The sequence below is a fragment of the Martes martes genome, assembly GCF_963455335.1.
Source record: "Martes martes genome assembly, chromosome: 1".
NCBI lineage: Eukaryota > Metazoa > Chordata > Mammalia > Carnivora > Mustelidae > Martes > Martes martes.
In genome coordinates this window covers 123,420,813-123,446,512 of record NC_137888.1, presented here as the reverse complement: position 1 = coordinate 123,446,512, position 25,700 = coordinate 123,420,813, and the positions used below count along the sequence as shown (strand labels likewise).

Genomic DNA, 25,700 nt, shown 5'->3' with positions numbered 1-25,700 from the left:
TGACTCTTGGTTTTGTCTCAGATCATGATCTCAGGGTCTTGGGATCCAGCCCCGTGTGGGGCTCTGTACTCAGCAGGGAGTCTGCTTAAGAGTCTCTCCCTCTCCCTCTGCCTCTCTGCCTCCATTCATTCTCTCTCTCAAATAAATAAATAAATCTTAAAAAAAAAAAAACAACCTACTTCTGAATTGTTTGGTGGTGTGTGTGCAAATAAAATCATTTTAAAATGGTTTAATTTCCAATTCTCCCATTTCTGCCTGGCATGTGCAACTTATTTGAAAGATACTATAGCTTATACTTAATCTAAACTGCCTACAACTACAAATGTAATTACAAAAGTAGTAGATTATTTTCAAACTATATATATATTAAGAATAAATTAAGTGTCAGTTTTGTAAATCAGGATTATAAATCATTTCAGGGTGATAACTGGTAGAAAATAATCTTTATACTTTTTCTTTTTTTTTTTTTTAAGGGAGAGGGAGAGAAGGAGGGTGAGTGGAGGGGCAGACGGGAAGGGAGAGAGAGAATCTTAAGCAGGCTCCACGCCGATCACAGGGCTCAGTCTCACAACCCTGAGATCATGACCTGAGCCAGAATCAAGAATCAAATGCTTAACTAACTGTGCCACCCAGGTGCCCCAGGAAAATAATCTTTTTAATGTTGGATGTTAGATTGTTGTTTGGGGAGGGATTACATATGGGAATGTTCTTTCCCTTCTATACATTTTATAAATGTATTTGAGCATGTATTGTTTTTATACTAGGGAAAACTACAATAAGCTTTAATAAAAGAGGGAGGGAACCTTACAGAGTTAGTTTCATCATGTTGAAATATCTCTGGTCTGCCCAGTTGTGAGCTGAGGTTTAGACACTATCCTTTATTTTGTAGTTCCATTTTTGTTGAATTTCCTTTCATCACTGTAACACCTGTAGTCTTCTGGCTGGTAGTTAGGACGGCATTTGGTAATAAGGTGGAGATTCAGAGAGACAGTTACTCAACAAGCAGAAAGACTGGTAGTTACTCTGAAGGAAGAGAAAGTCTAGACAGAATGCCAGAGTTTCCATCTGTTTTCCTCTGCTCTGGTGGTTGAGGTCTTTGCATGATGATGAACTGGTTGCAGTCAGTACTATACCATTAATCACTCTGAACAGCACTCATATTGCCTCAGATCCACTTTCCGCATATTTAGATAAGGTCTGGTTAGAAGTAAGGTAGATGAGCTCAGGCATAGGGTCAGTAATATGATTGATTTTTTTTTATGTTAAAAATAAACTGGATCCTGAACTGAGAGGAAGGAAATGCTATAAAAGCACTTATTAGGCCAGTTGACAAAATTGGGATACAGGGTATAGATTTAATAAAAGTCTTGTTTTAATGTTAACGTCTCTGAATTTGATAACTGTTCTGTGATTCCAAGAGAATATCCTTGTTCTTAGGAAATACACATTGAAGTATTAAGGGTAAAGGAGCATGATGTATATGCTGTACTTTCAAGTGGTTCAGAAAAGATGAATAATGTGGATATGGGCATGCAGAAGGAGAGAGGTAATGATAAATATGACAAAATATTAAATTTTTGAATTGAGGAAAAGACTATGTGGTAGAAGCACCTTATTCTTGCTACTTCGTAAGTTTGAACTTACTTCAAAATTAAAAAAAAAAAAGAAAGAGGTGGGGAGATGGGCAGAATGGATGAAAAGGAGAGGGAGATACAGGCTTCCAGTTATGGAATGAGTAGGTTTGGGGAATAACAGGGATTGTAATAGCACTATATGGTGATACATGGTAGCTACACTTGTGGTGAGCACACCATAGTGTATAAACCTGTCAAATCATTATGTTGTTTGTACACCTGAACCTAAAGTAACATCATGTGTGAACTATATTCAAAAAAGAAAATTTTAAAAAGAAACAAAACCAATTTGTACAAGTAGAGGAATGTGTATCCTTCAAAATAACATCTTCAAAGTCACTGCCCTTTTCCTCCCTACGTAAGTCTGAATTGCTTAAGACAGTTCTAGAGTCCACTTGAAAGGGGGCCTTTTAAGCATTCATTGGTGACAGTAGATCAGTCCTCAAAGGTGTGAATTTTTTAGAAATTTTCAAACCATGTTTTTAGCCAAGGATCATAAATAAAATGAGTGGTTAGGCTAACGGCATTTTAGGTGGAGAATGTGATAGGACCATAAAAGTATACAACTGTTTTGCTTGTACAATTGATAGATAGTCCTGAAAGTAGTTCTAAAAAATGGATTCTTCAGCACATTTGGAATAACATCGACAGTCTGTAAAGAAAATAGTTCCATTATGTAAGTTCCATGTAATCCAGCCATGTTGTCAGTCCCAGCTTGTAAAGAACACATGGGATACACCCGTACACCACACAGGAAGTGAGTGTCTCAAAGGACAGTGAGAAGGAGAGTGTAGAATTAGATAGTGGAATCATAAGGGCATGTGCAGAATGTACAGAATTGGGACAGCTCCTGAGTCAGAGCTACAAAAAAAAAGAGAAATGACTGGGACTATTTTGGGTTTTGAATTTGTGAAAGACCTATTTGTTTTTGCCCTTTTTGTGGTAATTTTTATGTTCACCTCACTTCCTGCTTTGCAGAAGTTGCCTGGAATTGCATGAGAGTAGGAAGGAAATCATAAGCAGAGTGCCAGGGAATATGCACATTTAGTCACAAACTTGACTTTAAAACTGTGCTTTTTTTCCCTTTCCAATCACAGCCAATTTTAGAATCTGGAGCTGTAGAACTACTTTGTGGATTAACCCAAAGTGAAAATCCTGCATTGCGAGTGAATGGAATTTGGGCTTTAATGGTATGTTTTACTCTCTTATATAACTCATCATTTGTAAAGAGAATGGGGCTGTTATCAAAGTTAAAACTAAAGAATGTATTATTTGAAATGTCTGAAATTTGCTTTTTAATAAATGTTGCTATTTTGGCCTAGTTCTCTAATGACCTTGGACCTAGAACACTTAGTATTCAGCTTTTGGATTTGAATATTAGCAAGTTATATGGCCACTGTGTGCCACAGTTCTCCTTTTTATTATTAAGAAAAGCAGGGAGGGGGAACGCCTCGGTGGCTCAGTGGGTTAAAGCCTCTGCCTTTGGCTCAGGTCATGATCCCAGGGTCCTGGGATCGAGTTCCGCATCGGGCTTCTTGCTCAGCTGGGAGCCTGCTTCTGTCTGCCTCTGCCTGCCACTCTGCCTGCTTGTACGCTCACTCTCACACTCTCTCTCTCTCTCTCTCTCTCTCTGACAAATAAATAAATTTTTAAAATCTTTTAAAAAAAGAAAAAAGCAGACAGGTCTTAAAATTGGACATCTAATTTGGGAAAAGCAAATTTTCCTCATCAGAAATATATTGATAACCTGCCTAGAGCTACTTACTTGACAGAGCCTTTTCATGTGTCCTGTGCTCTTTATAACAATCTGAAATAAGCTAGAAAGTATTCATATTTTACAGATGAGTAAACTAACCACAGAGTGATTAAATAACTTGCCCAGAGCAACAGAAGTGATGCATAATTGCTTAATAATTTCTTAACAATTTTGGGGTGCCTGGGTGGCTCAGTGGGTTAAAGCCTCTGCCTTCGGCTCAGGACATGATCCCAGGGTCCTGGGATTAAGCCCCGCACCAGGCTCTCTGCTTAGCAGGGAGCCTGTTTCCCCCACTCTCTTCCTGCTTCTCTGCCTGCTTGTGATCTCCATCTGTCAAATAAATAAATAAAATCTTTAAAAAATAATAAAAATAATTTCTTAACAATTTCAAGTAAATAATTTATAATAACCTAAATTTATAAAACTGTATAACTATGAAGTCAAAACTATATGACTTAAGATTTACTAAAAATATATTGAAATTAAAACTGACATGGATTTGGGACACCTGGGTGGCTCAGTCAGTTAAGCCACTGCCTTTGGCTCAGGTCATGATCCCAGGGTCCTGGAATCGAGTCCTGCATCAGGCTCCTTGCTTGGCAGGGAGCCTGCTTCTCTCTCCGCCTCTGCCTGCCACTCTGCCTGCTTGTGTGCGCTCTCTCTCTCTCTCTGACAAATAAATAAAATCTTTAAAATTGACATGGATTTCTTCAAATATAATTGTGGTAGTTATAATTTAATTACTATGTACCAGACACTAAGCAATGTGTTTATCTTCAGTTGTTATTTCTGATTCTTATTTTAAGTTATATTGGTTTATATCCACCTCACAATTGGGAACCTGGGACTTGGAGGATAAATGAATCATCCAAGGTGTCACAGCAAACAAGTGATTACAATGGATTCTGAACCTGTTTCAGAAAAACCCATATTCTTTTCCTTGTTCTGTGTATATCTGTTGTCTTTCTACACAAATTTGGGATAGAAATAATCATTTTCTAAACAGCAAATCCAGTAGTTTCAGTTCTTATTCTCCTAAACTTTGTCAGCTTTTAGCACTTTTCTTTCTTAAAACTCCATTCCAGGACTTAATTTTTTTTTTCAGCCTCACTTTCTACCTAGTCCCATTTTCAAACCCCTTCTCAGGGAATATTTCCCCAGTTTCAATTCCCAGTTTCCATTTCCCTTTATACTTCAGTTTCAAGGACTTCATCTTACTGTCATGATTTTAGCTCCCCTTAATAGAAGTTACTTTGAGATGTACAGACCCAGACATAATTGTTCTCTATACCCCAGGTCTATCACTTAAACGGCCTGTGAGATTTCATTTAAGGCCTCCCTGGGACATGTACAATTTTATTGTTGAAAACTGAACTTATTATCCCACTCCTCAAATCCATATTAACTATCTTATTCTCATTAGTCACCATATAACCAGCTGTTTTCTTCTCTGTCCACCAAGTATACAATCCTGGAGTCATTTTTGGCTTGGATCTCTTGACACCAGCCCAGTCAGTACTCATTTCTCTCTGCCATGCTGCTCACATCATTAGGTAACTTGGTCTTTTGCATGGTTTATCTCCTCAATTTGAAAAGTAAGCCTGGGGGCACCTGGGTGCCTCAGTCTGTTAAGCATCCAACTCTTAATTTCAGCTCAGGTTGTGATCTCAGGGTTGTGAAGTTGAGCCCCACTTCGGGCTCAGCGAGGAGTCTGCTTGAGATTCTCTCTCCCACTCCCTCTTCCCCTCCCTCCACTCAAGCTTGCATTCTCTCTCTCTCTCTCTCTCTCTCTCAAATAAATAAATAAATAAATAAATAAAATCTTTTTTTTTTTTGTAAATAAATCTTTAAAGAAAAACAAATATGTGGCAATAAGCACATATTATAGTAACTTTCTCGTATACAAAAGACTTTTATACCAAAAGTTGATTTATGAGTTACTTGGCATTTGCTGTGTTTTTATTTTCTTCAGATGTGTTATTATAGCTTCAGGTTAAACTGGGGTAATCCATAATGTGTCCAGAAAGGAGAAAAAAGAGCAAGGGAAAAAAAAAAAAACAGCCGTCTGGGGTTGCTAGTAGCTTGGGTATACCTTCTACCCTTTGGGGAGCTTCCTTTATAATATAGACCTGCCATATCAACACCCAACATAGTATTGTGAGTATAGTAGGTGTTTCTGTGCCAGTAAACTTAACAAAACCCACTACTTATTTTCACTCATAATAAGGGAATTCTTTTTAGTCATTCTCAAAATGGGTGGCACAGTGTAGTTATTAGTAGCAATTTTGTTATTAAAATACACTGAAGACGGGGTGCCTCAGTGGCTTCTTGGGAAAAGCATCTTGACTCTTGATCTCAGGGTTGTGAGTTCAAGCCCCACATTGTAGAGCCTACTTTAAAAAAAAAAAAAATGGTGCACAGAAGGCAACTTGATAACCAGAAACATTTCTGAAAAGTAACCAAGCTCATAGAGGTAAGAGATCAGTGGTTGCCAGAAGTAGGGGATAGCGGGGTGGGAGAAATGAGTGAACTGTTTTTTCATTTGGGTTTTGTGTTTTGTGTTTGCTTTTGGGCAGTGGGGGTTTGGTTTGTTTTTGTTTTTGTTTTTGTTTTTTCAGTTTAAATAAATAATTTTTTAAAAAGAAACCATAGATTCTGTATTTATTAGACAAATCTTAGGACACTCAAATGCCCATATCAGGAAGTGGTCATATTCCTTATATATAGGAGATAGTTATCTTTCTCCTGACAGACAGAATTATAAGTAAGTAACAGGAATCAGAAAAATAATATGACTTAAATTATCTGCAGCTTCTGTTTGTACTTTGAAAATTTTTAGTTATTATCAAAATATAATTTAATAAAGCAAATTAAACATGATTTTTGAAACTTCTTTAATCCTTTCAGAATATGGCATTTCAGGCTGAACAAAAAATAAAAGCAGATATCTTACGAAGCTTGAGTACTGAACAGCTATTCCGGTTATTATCAGATTCAGATTTGAATGTGCTGATGAAGACATTGGGACTTCTTAGAAATCTTCTCTCTACTCGGCCTGTAAGTAAAAGTTTCCACATTAGCTGCCCTGCGTATGCAGTACAAAATATTATTCTCCCATCAACATCTGCCCAGAAGTGCGATTCAAATACTGTCCCTAATCAAGAAGAAGTCAGTATCTAGACCTGTCACCTTCATAGGTGATCTGGGAACTTGCTTTACCATATAGCCACCTGACCCTCCACTCTTGCACTGCCTGTTCTGTCTCCCTCTCCTTACTCCATGGCGGATATGAGCCTGCCTTGATTTGTTACTTCGTTCTTACTTGGTTTGCTGGCCAGAATGTGTTTTCTCATATGCCTAAATCACTCATCCCTGGGGCCTCTGCTTTTTCCCTTTAGAGAATCCTTCTCAGTGTTATTCCATAGACCAATCCCCATGCTGCCAACATTTAGTAGATTGACTCTGAAGATGTCAGTGTGGAAACAGTGGTTATATATCAAAGCAGGAGAGGCTGAGCCTGTTTCTGGGGTCCCTCTTGTAGTTCCCTGAGCCTACCTGAAGTCTGTGGCCTTCAGGTAGATGAAGAAACATGGGTGGTTCCTTTGTGCTTCACTTGTTTTCTGCGCCTTCTTTGTTCATTTGTACTGCAGGGTGTTAGTAAATCTGTGCCCTATTTTCCATGTCTCTGGTTTTTTCCCCCTTTCCCCATCCCTTTTTATTTTTAATTATTTATTTTTAAAGATTTTATTTATTTATTTGACAGAGATCACAAGTAGGCAGAGAGGCAGGCAGAGAGAGAGAGAGGAGGAAGCAGGCTCCCTGCTGAGCAGAGAGCCCAATGTGGGGCTTGATCCCAGCACTCTGGGCTCATGACCTGAGCCAAAGGCAGAGGCTTTAACCCACTGAGCCACCCAGGCGCCCCTCCCCATCCCTTTTTAGAGTTCCTTTTTCTTTAAAATCTTTGGGTTTGAGGATTCTGTATTGAAAATATAATTCTGTATTCTATCAGGCCAAGTCTATGTTCTTTTTAAACTTCAAGTCATAAATACACACACACACACACACACACACACACACACACACACAGCTAAATGCAATTTTATGCTATAATAAACACTATTTTTTGGCATCTAGTTCTGTATGCTGTGGTTTCTCTTTCAAGCAGTTGTGTATTATATTGTTTAGCTTAGAAGCTTTCTTTTCCTTTCTGTGATCTTTTTCTTTCTTCCCCAGATAGTAACTGTGGATTTCCCTTGTTTTTGCAGCATATAGATAAAATAATGAGTACTCATGGAAAGCAAATTATGCAAGCCGTCACCCTTATTCTGGAAGGGGAGCATAACATTGAGGTTAAAGAGCAGGTATGTGCTCCTTTATTATTATTATTAATTATTTTTTTTCCTGAAAAGTATCTTCTGAGTGTGAATACCAGAAAGGATCTTCATTAGGAGTCTCCTGAAATATTCAGATCTGTGAAAGACAGAGTGCTGAGATAAAGGTGCTATAGAGACAAGAAAGATTTGAGGAGAAGGATCCTCCACCACCCCCAAAATGGTTCAAGAATTCTTCCTCCCAGAATAGAAGAAAATATTACCAGAGTCTATCGTTTCACCCTCCGTGTCGTGCACTGTACACACTGTCCCTGTCTCTGTAGAGATACCACCTTTGATCATCCTAGACTGAGTCCACTCTCTTGGATTCATCATTTCCAGCTTTCTGTATCCACCATGCTCTGAACTCCTTATTCCTGTAACACCTTGATAAAGTAATCTCTTATGCTGGAGTTGTTTTTCATTTTTTTACTCTAATGTTCTTTATTCCTATCCCATACTTCTACTTTCTCTTGTCTTTTAGTAGGGCAGGTTTGGGATAGGCATAAAAATACAGAGGCTATGCATTCATCCAGGGACAGTTTTAGAATTACTTTTCTGTATTTTCTGGGATTTATTACAGCATTTTTAACATAGTATATGTTTTGTCATAAAAAGAAAGGTCACCTACAAACTTAAATTTCTGATACAAGATCTGAGGCAATACTAATGTTCAACTTTCTGACATAAATGTTAGCTATATAATGTGTTCACTTCAGAATTCATTGAGCTGTGTACTTATATGCGTGGAGGAAATTTGCCCAAGGTCATCAGTGGGGAGTTGAACTTAGAGTCTAGCTGCAGGCCCATGCTCTGCATTCTCTGTGTTCCTGCATTAGAGTAATTCTGCAAGCTTCAGAAGAAAAGTCCAGGAAGTAAGAATGGTAGGATATAGGAGCTATAATTGAATTTGTGATCAAAAAAGGCAGTAGATTTGACAAAGTGGTTTTAAGGTGGACATTTTAGGTGATTTCCCTTAAAATTCAATAATAAAACAACCATGTTTTCTGATGAACAAAAATTTAACACAGGAAAACTATAATCTCAGGCATCCCTAATACTAGGTTGAACATACCCGTTACAGGAACACAACAATGAAGAAGATCCATTGCTCAAAATAAACTATTCTGTCTGGAGGTGCCTAGATGGCTTAGTTGGTTAAGTGTCTAATTCTTGATCTCAGCTCAGGTCTCAGTGTCAGGGTGGTGAGTTTAAGCCCCACATCAGGCTCCACGCCCAACTGTTTTATTTAAACTATTTTACCTGAAGAGCATAAGAATGAATTTTGTCTATAAAATGGCTCACCTAGATAGAATTCCTCTGACTTGAAAAGTGAAGCAAGGCAAAAAGGTGAGGCAGGATTTGCATGAAGGCAAAAAAGAAAGGCCAACAACAGTAATATGTTCTGACAGGACTCAAATTATACTCTTTCATACAGATTTTGGTCATGGTCCGGAAGTAGGTGATGATGGGGGGCTTAAACTGTCTGATTGTTAGCTGGAAGTTTAATTCTTCCCAGACACCATGATAATTCAGCTTTTTTTTTCTTGAGGTATACTGACATACAATAAGCTACATATATTTAAAATATATACTGTGATATGCTGACATATGTATATACCATGAAATAATCACCACAATCAAAATAGTGAACGTATCTGTTACTGTCCTTATATTGGGAAAAAGACATGTCCATTGTTACCAGTCTTCTTCAGCAGCATACTGGAGTTGCTACCAAGTGCAACAAGACAAAAAGAAATAAAAGGCATATAAATTGGAAAAGAAGAAATAAAATTATTCCCAGACAACATGAATGCCTATGTACAAAATGCCGTGGACTCATCAGAAAAAGCTAGAAGTAATCAAGGAATTAGCCAAGGCCACAAGATAGAAAAATCAATTGTATTTTTAATACGTTAGCATGAACAAGTAGAATTTGGAATTTTAAAAACAGTACCATTTATAGTAGCTCAGAAAAAAATACTTATGTATAAATCTCATAAAGTATGTGCAGGATCTCTGTGAAGAAAACTGCAAAACACTGATAATGAAAGAAATCAAAGACCTAAATAAGTGGGGAGATACACCATATTAAAATGTCATTATTATCCTTTACATATGTTGTTGGATTCAATTTACTGAAATTTGGCAAGGAATGTTTCACATCTATATTCGTGAGAGAAACTGATGTTTACTTTTCTTGTGATGTCCTTGTTTGGTTTTGATATTGATATTTGATTATGGAGATAATGCTTGCCTCGGGAAATGAGGTGAAGGCATTCCCTCCTCAGTTTTCTGTAAGAATTTGTGAAGCATTGGTATTCTTTCTTAAATTTTGGTAGAATGTACAAGTGTAGCCATCTGGAACCTGGTGTTTCTTTTGAGGAAGAGTGTTTAGCTAAAGCAAAATAAGTCAGTCAAGAAAGACAATCATCATATGATCTCACTGATATGAGGAATTTGAGAAACAAGACAGGATCATAGGGGAAGGGAGGGAAAAATGAAACAAGATGAAACCAGAGAGGGAGACAAACCACAAGAAGCTCTTAATCTCAGGAAACAAACTGACGGTTGCTGGAGGGGATGGGGGTGGGAGGGATGGGGTGGCTGGGTGATGGACATTGGGGAGGGTATGTTCTATGGTGAGAGCGCTGTGAATTGTGTAAGACTAATGAATCACAGACTGGTACCCCTGAAACAATTAATACATTATATGTGAATTTTAAAAAAAGAAAGTAGAGAGGGAAAACCTAGAATGAATGGTAGACAAATGATTTTTATTAAATGAAATTTTCAGTATAAAAAAAATGTTTAGCTAAATTTTGGTTCTTTTATAGAAATAAGACTACTCAGATTATCTTTCTTCTTGTGTCCGCATTGGTATTTTGTGTCCTTCAAGAATTTGTCCATTTCATCTTTTTCAAATTTATTGACATAAAATTGTTTACAGTATTCTCGTTATCTTTTTAAGGTCTATAGCATTCTTTGCAATATCCCCTCTTTTGTTCTTAATATTGATAATTCCTTTTTCCCTCGTCAGTCCGGCTAGAGGTTTATCAGGTTTGGTTTTTTTTATCTTTTCAGAAAAGCAGCTTTTGGTTTTATTGATTCACCCCTCCCCCATTTTCTATTTCTCTATTTCAGGAATTGGCAAACTGTTTCCACAAAGGGCAAGATAGATGTTTTAAGTTTTGTAGGCCATTCAGGCTCTGTGGCAGGCAGCTACTTAACTGTGCTGTGCCACAGCCTGAAAGCAGGTATAGACAATATGTAAGCAAGTAGGCATGGCCATCTTCCAGTAATGCTCTGTTTATTACACAGAGAGCGGGTTGGATTTGGTCCACAGGCCATAATTTGTCTATCCCTACTCTATCATTAATTTCTAGTTGTTCACGTGAGTGTGTAAGCATGGACATGTGTGTGTGTTGTGTGTGTAGCTTTTTTCTCTGCTCCCTAGCTTATACGTTAAATTGGCTTGGCCCAAGAACTAATTGATCTGTTTACCAATTCTGTAGTAAGGGTTGTGGGACCTTAGAAAGAACTGTAGCTCATGCTGCCATGCTGTTCAAACCTGAGGATGAATGGGTATATTCTAACACTCCAAGAAGGGGAATCACTTGCTTCTCTTGCTAAACAAGTCTATTTTCAGAAATATTTCATGAAATCCCCCTCATATTCTGTCTTAGTGGTTAAGAGAGGGATACCTCTTCCCTAGATGAGGCTAAAGATGTTCATCACTCCTTCCCCTCCCAGAGGCAGCCTTTTTTTTTTTCTTTTTTTTTTTGTTTCAAACCTCAGGACTCAATTCCTAATCAGTGTATTAATCTAGGAAGAATAAGACCACACACTCTTTACATTTGAGGCCTCAGGCCATAGTAAGAAAACAATCTCATCAATTAGGTATAATCTGCAAGCTTAATTAGCTTAAGTCTACCAAAAGAAAGGTTAAATTTGGAGAAAATTACTTGAATTTAGACCCCATTCCAACTTCTTACCAGTTTCTTTGAGTGGTTCCTTACTGTGCTCCAGGATTCAATGTCACTTCCACCAAGAAGCCTTTCCTGATCCTTGCAGTATCAAACAAGTGCATGTCATGCTTTCTCAGTCCTGTTTTTCCTCTGTCACACCACAGTGAAATGTAATTGTGTGACCGCTTCAAGATTAGGTAGTGTGTCTTATTCCTGTCTAATCCTGATACCCTGCAGAGTACATGCACATTGTAGGTGTTCAGTAGATGTTTGCTGAATTGTAAAGACTGACACTGGCTCAGTATCCTTTACACAGTCCTTTTACCTTTACATTGCCCTCCTGCTAGTCTGGCTATGAGATTCGCAACAGCTGACAGGAAAGTCCCCCCAGTACCAATGTGGTGATTATCTATTAGTCACGCTGTCTTGCCAAATGTTATAGTCTCCCTCCAGTCTCATTAGGCCAAGCTTGACTAAGCTCCTTCACACATTTTCCTTACCTTTCTGTTCCTCTAATCAGGTTTTAAAAAAGTCATGAAATCCTAAATGTACATGGCTAGTGGACCAGGGTACAGGCCTTCACTTAGAAGGTCATGAGCTCAGGAGCAAGAAGCATTTGGAGGTGGAGGGAGGGAGTTTCAGCACCTATGATGCTTCCACCAAAAAGACTACACTTTTGAAGAAACATTGTTGGGTTAGTAACAAGAGCTTCTTTTAGAAATGAAATAATAACAATTCACGTTTTCCCTTTGATTGATGTATATAAGACATAGCTGCCTTTACCCAGTGATGCCCCAAAAGAAACTACTGAAATGTTTGGGTTCTCTTTTGCCTAAGGTAGACTTTCCTTGGCAGTAATGTCAGGAGATAAGAAATCAGAGCATTCAGAATAGAACCTGTGAGAATCCATGTGCTTCAGGTAGAAATTGCCCAAGTTCTTGAGAGAGCTTGCATCTGGAGACTTCAGAGCTTTCCTGATCACCGGCCCTTTGTTCTTTTCCAGACACTGTGCATCTTAGCCAACATAGCAGATGGAACAACAGCAAAAGAACTTATTATGACCAATGATGACATCCTGCAGAAAATCAAGTATTACATGGTAGGCCTTTGTCCCTTTCACTGCTCTGTGGTAGCTGCATTAAAAGGCTCAAAACAAATTGTGCAGAGATTTAAAAAAAGAATAGACTACTCTGTAACAGATTCAAGGAACTCTCTTTCATCCTGAGGAAAAAGAAACAGACATGAAGGCCTTGAAGCTTGTGCCATTTGGGCAGTATTACCACCCATTCATTGCCCCATTCCCTGCCTTTGTTGTTTCCTGATTGCCTCCTCCTTAATCAGTGAAGACTTGGGCTCTTGGTTTTCTTTCAGTGCATCCACATCCCTGTCTTCCCTCTCAAGGCTTCTATCTGATGTACATTACCTCTTAAACCCTTGGCACCTCTGGCACTTGTTCTTTGACCTGTTTGGTTGCAAACACAGTCTGCTACCTACTTGCAAACACCTCAGCCACCTACTGCCACAACCATCCCATGGATCTTGTCATCACCAGAAACTGCCCATTGCCAAACCTGGCAATCTTTTCATTCTGTCCGTGTCTCCTAGCAAAACCATAGCTGTGGGTGAATCTGTCTTCTTTTTGCCTGCCTGTCAGCAACTGCAGAGAAAGGCATAGAACCAGCCTGATTGGTTTCATGTTAATTTCCTGTTTACAAACCCCCTGTGGGTACTCAGCACTGCTTACTACCCACTTGTGATTCTCCTGCAAGCTGACACCTCCCTTTTCCTTGAGAATGGGTTCTTACCTTCTTATTCTTTAAACCTTGAGTTTTCTCTCCCTCATCACTCTTAGTGGTGACCTCACCTTTTGTTTTGTTAAGAGAATAGAAGCCACAGTCCATCAGTGGCTCCCTTTTGCACCTTGAATAACATCCATATCCCCCTTGTGATGACCTATGAAGTCTTGCATGACCTGACTCATCCGTATCCTAGCTCCTCTCATTCCCCTTATCTTTGTTCGTTACACTGACTTCTGTTCCTGGAAAAGGCCATCCATGTTCTTTCCTGTCTTAGGACCTTTGCACATGCTGGCTAATCTGCCTGGAACACTTTTCTCCTCTACTCCTTCACGGCATGCCTTTTCATCTCTCAGATCTGAGCTCAACTTACACTTCCTTGTGGGTTCTTATCTATGTGAGTTATTCATTGTTACTGCATTCTGTTTCCTTTGGAGCAGTAGCTCAGTTATAGTGATACACATGTGTTTGTTTGTGTGCCTGAGTGTAAGTTCCATGAGGGCAAAGCTTCATGTGTTTTGTGCACATTTTTATATGTCACCTTGGATGATGCCTGGAATTTAGGATGTACTTAGTAAATATTTGTTGAATGAAAACCTTACTGCTTCAACAAGGAACTCTCTATCTTTCCAATACCAGATCCACGTAGCCTCTCTAATCTTTTCAAAGTTACTCTTGATTTCCCATATCCACTGAGATATACCTATTTCTGCGCTGCTTTTCAGAGCCAGACTTCTTAAAAGTGTCTTTTGCACATGCTTCTCCTTCCTTGCCTTTAAATTCATTCTAACCCATTTTGTCTGGCTTCCACTATCATCGCTCAACTGAAACTTCTCTGCTTAAGATCTCCAGTGACCTCCATGATACCAAATCCAAAGGACCATTTTCTGTCCTGATCTCACCTCACTTACAGCAGCCTTCAACACAGCTGACCATTTCCTCCTCCTGGAAACATTCCTTTTTCTTGGCTTTCAGTACACCATCCCTCCCTGCTTAGCCCTAGCCCCTCTTCTTTTCTCTCCTACACGGCCTCCTGAGGTCTGTGATCTTTGTTGCACAGTGGCATTTTCTAGGGAGTTTTCAAAGATGATTGCCTTGTCCCTTTCCTTTCAAGATTCTGATTTAATAGGTCTGGGTTATAGCCTGTACATCAGGGTTTTTAAAAGTTCCCCAGGCAGGGTGCATGGATGGCTTAGTCATTTAAGTGTCTGCCTTCAACTCAGGTCATGATCCCAGGGTCCTGGGATTGAGCCTCTAATCAGGCTCCGTGCTCAGTGGGGAGCCTGCTTCTCCCTCTCCTTTTGCCCCTCTTCCCACTCATTCTCTCAATCTGTCTCTCTCCCCCCCTAAAAAAAATAAATAAAAATTTTAAAAGTATTAAAGTTCCCCAGGCAGTTCTTACGTACAGCTAGAGTTGAGAACCACTGTTTTAGGAGAATCTTATCTACTCCCATGGCTTTTACTATCAACTCTATGCTTTTTTGGTTTCTGGGTTCTGGTCTTGTAGTCAGTTTTGATAAATAGAATAAGCATTACAGTATTTACACTTTCCATAGCATCGTCAATAGAAAACACAACCACAGTAATGGTTACTGGCCTTCAAAAGCCATGACAATAAGCTTTCATGATGGTACTTGCAGCTTTACAGGTGCTGGTTCTTTTCTTAATGGGGGTAGAGGGTAGAGGAGCAAGGTAAGAGGGTCCCATGGAGGGTGTACTTCCAGACTTGTCTTCTGAACTCTGGACTCCTGTATCCTCCTGCCTACTTTACATCTCCATGCACCTGTCTAATGCTTCCTGAAGGTGATGTTTAAAAATGAATTCTTAAATATCTCCCCTAAACCTAAATTTCTTCTCTCCTGTTCTTTCTTGTCTTAGTACAGTGGCTCTGCCATCTATCCTGTTGCTCAAACCTGGGAGTCAGTCTTGATTTCTCCAGCTTTTTTACCTCATTAATCTGATTTATCAGCAAGTCCTGTTAGCCTTTCCTCAAAACCTCATCTTGATTCTTTTTGCTTCTTTCTATGACCACTGCACTCACCCTGGACCAAGCCATGGCATCTCATGCCTGATTGACCGTAAAAGCCTCCTAGACACCTTTGCACTGTTATCCAATCCCTTCAGCTCAGGTGACCTTTTAAAAATGTAAATCATGTCTTCACTTCTCACTCCTTAAATCCTTCAGGAGCTCCCTGTCAACTCAGAGCGAAATCTAAGTCCTTTCCGTAGGGCCCACCAGGGCCCACAATTTAGCCACATCTACTTCCCTGAACTAATGTTGCTGCACTTTGCCTTCTTAGTATGCAGGAGCTCTATAGCGCCCTCTTACCTCAGACCTTTTCAGGAACTTTTCCTTCTCAGTGCCCCAGGCCCCTGCTCTTGGCACAGCTGGCACCTTCCTGTCCTTTAAGTGTCTGCTTAAATGTTCCCTCCTTCAAAGAGATCTCCAGTTTTCTCCACAGAATTTGTTTCCTTAAAAAAATATGTATTGAATGAACTTAACATTGTAAGCACTTATTTTTGTCCTTTGTATAAGTTCATTTATTCAACAAATCCTTCCATTCATGACCTGAGGCTGAGAGCAATGGTAAATTTTGTTCCATCTTGTCTTTGTGGAGCCTGAACTGGGCATGTCTTTAGAAGTCTTGGCAGGTAAAAGGAAAAGAGAATCACCAGCCATAGAATTCTAGTGAAGAAAGCCATGTCGTCCACTTCTTGTCTCTGCATAGTTGAAATATAGGCCTACTTGGCAAAATAAGTACATCTCATCCTTCAAGAAACTGTTGAACATACTATACCACTGATAATTCCCTAGATATGCATGTTATTTAAAAGTACTGGAGAGTTTTTTTAATTGACCAATAGGAAAACCGTTTGTAGAGATTGTTTTACTATTGGGTCCTCTCTTGTGTAGGAGAAAGCACTCCCTATAGCTAAATGATCCAACTTAAGGAAAGTGGTTGTACTTTTAGTATATAAAGAAAAATAAGAATTGTGTTTCAGAGGAATAGGAGGCCCTTTAGCAATAGTAGAAACATTCGATGAATCAAGTAAAGACTCAGGTTTTGGGAGACAAGGCCCCCCAGATAAGAGTAATTTGAATCATAATCCATAATCAATGGCTAAAAACCAAAGCCACATTCATCTAATTTATTGGCGCCTGGTGACCTGAAAGTTTCCTGGTGTAGATCAAACATAGCCTAAGTCTAAAGCATAGACCTGTCTGATGCCAGTTTGTGTGCATGGATAGAGTGATAAGTTTGCAAACTGCAGTTGTAGCCCTAGAGGTGTTTCGTTTGGCCTGTCAGAGGGTTTCTAAAATTTGAATATGAATGTCTTTTGGCAAGTCTTCACTCCCCAGTTTACCAAATTTCCACCACTCTCTTGTCTTTAGCATAACCCATTTACCCATTAGTGATGAGTTTGTGCCCCTCAAGACATTTGAGTTTGAGGGCCTTGCTTCACACTTTCAGCCTATTGGAATTGTCTATGGTGTGTTACCAAAAAAATTCCTCAAATCAGATTGCCTCCATGTTTTTTTCCTTTTTCTGCATCAAATAGGGTCATTCACATGTGAAACTTCAGCTTGCCGCTATGTTTTGTATATCAAACCTCATATGGAATGAAGAGGAAGGTAAGAGATTGGTGAGATCTGTTTTGAGGAAAGTTATAGGAGGGAAGGTAGCAGATGCGCCTGAGATCCTAGGTGCAAGCATCACTCAGTGGGTCCTGAACATCCAACCAAGTCACCTTGGTATAAGAATCCATGGGACTAGCCAGAGTTGGCTCAACAGTTAACACTGAGCCCCATCTTGAAGTCAGCACTGCAGGAGATTACAGAGGATGGGGATAAAGGGGACCCTAGAGAAACAAGTGGCAGTCCGTGCCCTTGAGAGAGCTGGGGAGGAGGTTGGGGGATGAACTCGAAGAAGATGAGAGGTGGTAGTGGTTGGGCAGATTCGTCTTTCATTGTGTTCAGAGGGGCACATGTAAGGATTACAGGCACATAAGCTTAATGGAGAAGAGGGTGCCTTGGTGAGAAATGAGAAATACACTGTGACTAGGGAAGCAGCCAGTCTATAAGGTGGCCTCTATGGATCAGAGGTTCTCCACCTTGACTGCATATTAGTGTCACCCGAGGATTTTTGCACCAGACCAGTTTAATCAGAATTTCTTGTGGGGGAGGTTACAGGCACAAGTTTGTTTTTGTTTTTGTTTTAATTCCCCAGCTGATTCCGATGTAGCAAACAGATGTGGAATAGTGGTGGTTCTCAGTGCTGGGCTGACTGCATAAGAATCACCTGGGGAACTTTTTAAAATGCAGATTTCTGGTTTTTACACCTAGAGATTCTGATTCACTGGGTCTAGAGATAAGTGCATGAGTGAGTCACTGCAGGTTCTTCACAGGAAGGAAAGACACCCAGAGGATTACTCTACCCAGCAGCTGTGTCTAGAACAAAGGAAGGAGGAGAAATTGGATTCAATACGTAGGCCTAGAGACCAAGTATCATCCAGGTGCCAGGGAAACAGAGCCACCCCCAAGGAGGTCGTAGTCTAGTTGGAAGATAGAACAGAGCAGTATGAAGTTGGAACTGCCACGTGCTATCCAGGAGGCAGCAGGAAGTGCTGGGAGGTCAGAGGATGGTGGAAGAGAACAGAAGGGGGAAAACAAGACCTGTCTGGAGTAGGAAGAGCCTGACTTGATATGCCCAGACAGAAGAAATGAAGATGGGCTGATGGCAGCGGGCCTTGTGCCAGGCTAAAGAATCTGACCTTGACCTATAGTCCATGGAGAAATTAATCTATCAGCAGAACCCAGAATGGACTACAGGAAGGAGGGTCAAGGAGCAGAGAGACCAGTTAGAATGTTGTTAGAGGATCTAAGCATGAGACAATCCAGCTTCATTGGGGATTAGGGGTTTAGAAGGGTGGGGAGTAAAGGACCTTGGCAATGCTCTAGATTGTTGATTGCACATGCAAGGAGACCAACTGCCTGGGTCATGTTCCCAGTAACCTGTTAGCGTTAATCTCTTAGGTTCACAAGAACGCCAGGATAAATTACGAGACATGGGCATCGTAGATATTCTACACAAACTGAGTCAGTCACCAGATTCAAACCTTTGTGACAAGTAAGTATCAAAGTAAAAGGGCCTTGTATGTTGGATTCTTTTATGAAAGCGTTTAGCTTGCTTAGGAATTTACACTGCCAAACTTAAAATCTTTTAGATGCCCTTTTTTTTTTTTAAGATTTTATTTATTTATTTATTTGACAGAGAGAGAGAGACAGCAAGAGAGGGAACACAAGTAAGGGGAAAGGGAGAGGCAGAAGTAGGCTTCCTGCTGAACAGGGAGCCCAATGTGGGACTCAATCCCAGGACCCCAGGTTCATGACCTGAGCCAAAGGCAGACGCTTAACTAACTGAGCCACCCAGGAGCCAAAATCTTTTAGATTCTTGAATTCCCTTCTTAATCTTCTGTGAGCCTACTCTTCTCACTTTTAAGTAAGGAATAAACTAATAATTAGCAAATTTTTAAAGGTTCTCATCTTATTGTGAGTTAACATGAGCCTGAGCCATCTTAGTGTATATCTGGAGAGGATCCAGTGATCATTCTCTTGATGTTAAAATAGAAAGGAAGGCAAATAATAAAAACATCCATTGTCTCAAAATCTCACTGAGCACCTGCCTTGTCTAAGTCTGGCCCAGCTGCTGAGAATATGACAGTGACCACTGAGGGGTTCCTGTCTTCACCATTTACTGGGAGAGACAAGAATCATAATCAGAGATCCCTCTACCCTCAAAGTAGCCAAAAATGTTCTTCCTGACTGTGTACCCTTCCTCCTACCACAGCCTTCACTCTGCAGCTCACTTTCATGCTCCCCGACCGTGTCCTCTAGGCATACCTGCCCCTTTGCAATGTCACATCTTCATGCATTTACACATTCTGTTCATCTGGTTTGCCATCCCAGTCCCCTCTCCTCTCAATTCCCCATTCATTCAGCAAATTTTTTTTTGAATACTAACCTCCACCAGGGACTGTTTTAGGCATTGGAGATAAAATGATGAATAAAATTGTTGGAAGTCATTGCCCTTGTGGAACTTACATTCTAGCACAGAAAGAAGACCATAAACAAATGAATATGTAATATGATAGCCAGTCATGAGACGTACTATGAAGAAAAATAACAAGATGAAGGAATGAAGAGTAAGAAAGTTTCTTCTCAGATAGATTGGCCAATAAAGGCCTCTCTGAGGATGTGATATTTGATCAAACATCTGGATGAAATGAGATATAGTCTGCCAGGTAGATGTTCAGAAGACTAGTATTCTAGGCAGAGGGGATAGTGAGTGCAAGTCCCTGAGGCAGGAATGAGATTGGCATGTTCAGGAAACAACAGGAAGACCAGTGGAACTGCTGAAAAATAAATGAGGAGTAGGGTGGTAAGAAGTGTACTCCAGGAGGCAATGGGAAGCAAGTGAAAAGCCTTGTCGGCCATAGTAGGAACTCTGGATTTTATTTAGAGTTTAATAGGAAGTCATTGGAGAGTTTTGAGCAGAAGAGACCCTATCTGACTTGAATTTGTATAAAATCAGTCTGGCGACTCTGTAGAGAATCACCTGGGCAGGAACAGAAGCAGGGAGAACAGTTCAAGGCTATTGTAGTCCTGTAGGTAAGAGACGAGGGTGGTAGTGGTCAAATTCAGAATTTAATCTGAAGATAGAGACAGCAGGATTTGCTCAGGGATTCAGTGTGTAGGATATTAAAGAGAGGAGCGGAAAATGCTGAGAGTTTTAGCCTGAGCAACTGGATAGGTGTTACCATTTACCAAGATAATGAGAAGTGGGTTGGGGTAGGGAGAATCGAGGGTTCCTGTTTGGACATGCCAAGTTTTGGATGCTGTTAGATATCCAAGGGACTTGTCAGGATAGTGGGGCTAAGGGTATAAACTAGGAGAGTATATAAAGCCATGGAACTGGATGAAGTCACCTAAGGAAAGTAAGAGGAAAGAAGATAAGAGGGCTAAGGACTATGCTCTGGAGCCCTCAAACATTTAGGGAAAAGTGAAAGGAAAGGGAGGAACAACCAGTGAAGCAGGCCTAGAGACCCAGGCACAGGAGTTGTCCTGAAAGCAAGGGAAGAGAATGCCTGGACAATGGCCATTTACCCTTCACAAATCTTACCTGGTTGTCACCTTTTCCAAAAGGTCTTGCCTGACCCATTCTCCACCCTAGGCTTTGTCAGAGGACCCCTTCTGCCAGGGACTCCTGTAGCACCCATAGGACATACCACACTGTGTCATGGCTGTCAGCTTCCTTGTCTTCCCCACTGAAGGGAAGAGGCGCTTGGTAATTGCTCCTCAGGTGAATGGCTGTGCCAGACTCTGGAGCACACAGAGCAGGCTGGGCCCCTGCCTCCCTGAAGCTTGCCATCCAGTGGGTTAAAGAAGACAAATCCCCTAAATAATTGCAGCCCAAGGCTGCTGCTCAGGTGAGTGTCCCATCAAAGGCAGCTGAGAGCCAGGCACTTGCTGAAGGCTGGAATTGAGCTGTACTTTGAGGACTGGCCTCCATCTCCATAGCAGCAGTAGCAGCTACAGACCTAAATGGTGGGCTATGTCAGCCCATCTCTCTTGGCTGAAAGCCAGAGCGCTCCCTGGGTTTCTTTTCTCATGTTCTTCCAGAAATGAAAATATTTCTGCTCGAAATCTTTTCTAGGGTGACCTGGAACATTAAAAGTGGCCTCACTAGCAGGATGTGCAGTAGGTTTCAGCCCTGGCCTACAATGGCTTAGATCTGTCTGGTGCTGTTTTCCCATATTTATATGGCACATAAATTTTCAGCAGTTCTTAAACCGCATTAAAAGAATCAAGGTTTGAGCTACCCTACCTAGTCCATCTAAGGAAAGATGACCTTGCCTTAAGGACCATCCATCTGAAAGACTCCTTAGATATTAAGAGATATCAGGAGAATAATAAGGTCAGGGTCTCTGAGGTCTAATATAACAAACGGAGACATCCCCTGAGAAGGATTCAGGAGGAGTCTGAATTGGTAGTTCTCATTTTAGTCAAAACGCTCATGTGGACCTTCCCACAATGGCACGTGGATGTCTGTTACCCAAAGAAGACATCTCAGGTTCCTTTTGTCCTTAAGGCTTAAGGCTTTGTGATCTTTTGACTTTCAAACACTTACAGATGAGGTGCTATTGCCAACCAGCCCTTTCCACCCCAGGCTTCAAGGGCCTTGGGATTGTGAGGGGAGGTAGATGGTCTTTAAGGGGTAGCCTGTGGCATCCTTCATAAGCTTGTTTCTGTAGGAAAATGACCTTGTAGAACCCAACTCGCTCATAACTCGGAGACCATCTGTACAGGGCTTTCCATTTTGATGGATTAGACTATTTGCAGTTACTATATAGAGCCTTAGATAATTGCAAGAATATCCCTTAGTATCCACTTTTAAAATTGTAGGTCATATCCATTACTTGACCATAGAGACTACACTTGCATCCAGCTTATTGCATGCCCAGTCTGCCTTGGCTTACTTTCATCAGCTAATAGTAACTGAACATTTTACCCATTTCTTTCCATAACCTACTGGGGGAGACCGTTGCTAAAACCTAACTTCCTAATTCCCACAATTGTAGCCTCTTGAGAAATGTTATTAAGCTCATGATTGGAGTAGTAAAGGAGGCCTCCTCAGTCCCAGGTCAAAGAAAGACACTTGTATAAGGATCAGGATGGGTGAGGCCACTGCCCATATCACATCTCTTCCTCTCCAACTAGCTACCTTCTTCCCCAACCACCCTAACAACCCACATCCCCTGCTAGTCAGTGTCAGCAGGCATGATAAGAAGAATGAGATGAAACTATAACCTCCTTCCTCAGTTTGAAGGCATTTGAACCATGAGACAGCTTTGGGTCGTGAGCTCTAGGCTCCCCATGCACTTTCTGGTCAGCACCTGAAAACTGACTCCGTGGGTCAGTTTTCCTCTTCAGCTTCCCAGAATCCTAAGTGTCCTCCCCAGTGTCCTGCAGCACCAGCTAAAAACCTGCATGACAGTGGGAGAAAGTAAAGAATTCTGGATCCATTCTAGCCAAATGCCAGTGATGAAGGGAAACTATAGAATGTCACTGCAACAGGTGTAAGGACAAGAACAACCCTTCCTAAAAGAACTTCAGGAAGAGGAATGTAGGCAGTGTGGGTTTGAAGTTGCCTGCTGACCACAGATCTCTGCCCCTTACGGTAGTCGCCCAGTTGTACTCACTCCAATTCCCTTTGGGGATCTTTTTAGACACCCCCCCTCCCTTACCATCTTTGAGCCACAGGATTTTTGCCTTGTTTACATTTATGAGATGATGGCTAACAGGAACTTTGTGATTTCAGGGCAAAGATGGCACTGCAACAGTACCTGGCGTGATGGGAGCGCCCTGGGCACCTGCAAGCATCCCACATCCTTGTTAAAGGAAGTACAGGAACTAGCCTCATTTGATTCCTTCTATTTGCACAAGTCACCTTGGACTGCAGGGAGCTGTTTTGCAAAAGCAATTTGGTAGGCTTAGATCTCAAATTCATCTTGAGAACATTTTTTTGAGGTAGTAATTTCCTCAGAGGACTGTTGTGTTTTGTTTTGTTTTTTTCTGAGCTACCTGGACTCTTTATTAGAACAATCAATCATTTTCCTTTGGACCTACAATTTTTTGCCTATGCTGCAGCCACTTTGTGAGTGAGAATGAATGTGTCTCTGCACACACAGGTGTGTGTGCATGTGTGTGCACGTGGGTCAGAATGAATGGGTGTGTGTGTGTGGGAGGGATACCTCAAATTTTTCTTTTCTTATTTTGTGTGAAAATCTCTTTTCTACAGATTTTCCAGGGTTTAAGCATTGCTTGCTGTATAAAAAACTTTACTGAATTATATACAGTTTGAATGAGATGTTATTTTAAAAACAAAACAATTGTTAAGTGTTCCATAAAGGTTATGTTGAATTTTGGTCAGATGAATATTTGTAAGTAAAAAATATATGCATTTCTGAACCTCAACTTACATAGATTTTCTTTATAAAAAAAAAAAAAAAGAAGAAACAAAAAAAGAAAAAAAGGTTGGCTGTAGTTGGCCTGAGTAACAGGCATGATATATGGTGCTGTGCAAAATAGTAAGCTAGCATCTTACTGCCGTCAATATCAGCAGGTACAGAGCCTCTTTTCAGCCTAATTCAATAAGCTCTCAGGCTTCCAAGTCAAATGGACAGGGTGGAGTGGAGTGAGGCAACAAATCGTAGGATTTTTGAACCATCAAGGGGAAATAGAACTACTGATAGTGAAAGCCCAGCCCTGACTCTGGCAGTTTGCACTTGGCAGGAACTGGGCACCAGGAGCCTCCCAACATCCCTAAATCCTGTCATTGGTGTAACGGTATCTGGCAGGATTTAGAGCCAGTCATGGAAACTTATGCTCAAACTAAAGTAGGTCATCACTTCCCGGAAACAAAGTCCGATCACCTTGTGCTTCCTGAAACAGCATATCACTGTGAAACTAAAGAATGCTCTACGGACTCATCTGTAGAAAGAAGTGAAGAACAGGATAGTTTAGAAAGCTGGTTTTCTCTTAGCTATACTTAGCTAATTCTACTAGTCACTCAGGACTGCTATTCAGTGTGCTTTTTTAAGACGAGATCAAAATTTGAGTAAGACATGTGGCTGAGATCTTCTCCTGCATGAAGCCCAAAGCACTGAAGTTTGATGGAGGGAAAGGGACTCTCCCCAGAGGACGGAAGATAGCTTCTTGTACTGAGAGTGCTGCTTCGCCCTTCTGCAGCCCTTAGCGTGGCACCCAGCTCCAGCTTCTGGGGCGGCTTCAAGGTGAACTTTGCAGAGGTTGCTCTTGACTGTTTGGAGGAACAACCAGCCTTCCTTTCCCTTTGCTAAAAGAAGTTCAGAGGCATTGCAGCCCAGAATCAAGGTCTGTGGCCCGGAAGCTTGCCATGAGTATGCGCCACTGGCAGAGTCCCAAGCCTACCAGCCACTCCTGATGGGGTTGCTCACCCCGCAGTCACCCCATCACCAACCTGCACCTTCCTTGGAGGATTCAAATATGTTTGATTGCAAATGAATGTTTTTAAGTGTATTTAATGCAGTTTTTCCTGTTTTCAGCATGACCACCCAAGATTCAAACACAGAGATTTCAAAGTTATTTTTTCCCCCTCAGAACATCACTAATTTAAAAGTCTGTCACAACAGGAACTTGGGTTTTGTGCGGCCATCAGTGCTAACGTGAGAATGCCAGTTTAAAGGGAATCAAATTTGTTGGGAATAAAGCCTTATATAGGCCCACTCATTGATACTTCTAGTACTGAGAAAATATCCTTGGTTGGCATTTATAATACAAACACTATAGAGTTGTTATTTAAAAGTACCAGGTAAATATGAAGGAACCAATTATGAATTGCTGAGACAATCTTGTACCCAGATAGCATTAGAAAGCTGAAAGCCCAATGAAATAAAATTTTCACACTTAAACTCTGTGGATAAATCTTGCCTGTGGCTATAAACAGATGGTCAAAGAAAAAGTGCTTTACTATAATTAACTTTTCTGATTTGAATGAAGGAAAAATGTATTTATTAAAACAAAGCTGTTTGCTGCTTTAGGCAGGTGCAGTGTTCAGTCAGCAAGGAAGTGGGAGGAATGGGGCATGGTCTGTGTCTCCACCCGAGTCCTTCACTAAGCTTCTCGCTCTAATACTGCATTCTGTTTCTCCTTTTGTGCCCTGATTGTAACCCAAAATTTATGAACTAGAAAAGAATGTCCAATTTAATAAGTTGCATTTTTTTTCCTTAAGCACTTTATGCAGAACAATACATGTTCTTCTGGTAGTGTTTGGATAATATGATTTTAACACATGCTAATAAAAGCCAAGAAAAAAATCATGGCAACTTCTAAAAAGGAGTCTGTTTTCCAAATGTCTAGAACATTAGGAAACATTGGAAGATAACGTGTCCTGGCTTTTTGGAACCTATGCTTCTTGGTGAATAAGAGGCCGGGAAGTGATTGCATTTCAGAATGGGTGCCGGTGCCCTGTGGTGGTTACAGCTGTGCTATAGGGGGCATCGGCAGCAGTCTGGGAACCCCTCTTCTTGGCCTCCTGAAGTCTAGCGGACCTTTTACGAGTGGCCACTCCCAGCCA

At 40.7% G+C, this 25,700-nt stretch overlaps 1 protein-coding gene across 2 annotated transcripts in view; it reads left to right on the top strand.

The window, feature by feature from the left end:
* Positions 1–25,453, top strand: part of ARMC8 (armadillo repeat containing 8) — a 103,070-nt gene extending 77,617 nt beyond the window's left edge. For both annotated transcript variants that reach the window (XM_080804577.1, XM_080804578.1), the window contains 7 exons: positions 2,732–2,824; positions 6,298–6,447; positions 7,656–7,751; positions 12,732–12,827; positions 17,086–17,158; positions 18,560–18,653; positions 22,905–25,453. In XM_080804577.1, the coding sequence (XP_080660703.1) occupies positions 2,732–2,824; positions 6,298–6,447; positions 7,656–7,751; positions 12,732–12,827; positions 17,086–17,158; positions 18,560–18,653; positions 22,905–22,938 (636 nt within the window). In that variant the 3' untranslated portion in view covers positions 22,939–25,453. The remainder of the gene's footprint in view (positions 1–2,731; positions 2,825–6,297; positions 6,448–7,655; positions 7,752–12,731; positions 12,828–17,085; positions 17,159–18,559; positions 18,654–22,904) is intronic.
* The last annotated feature ends 247 nt before the right edge of the window (positions 25,454–25,700 follow it).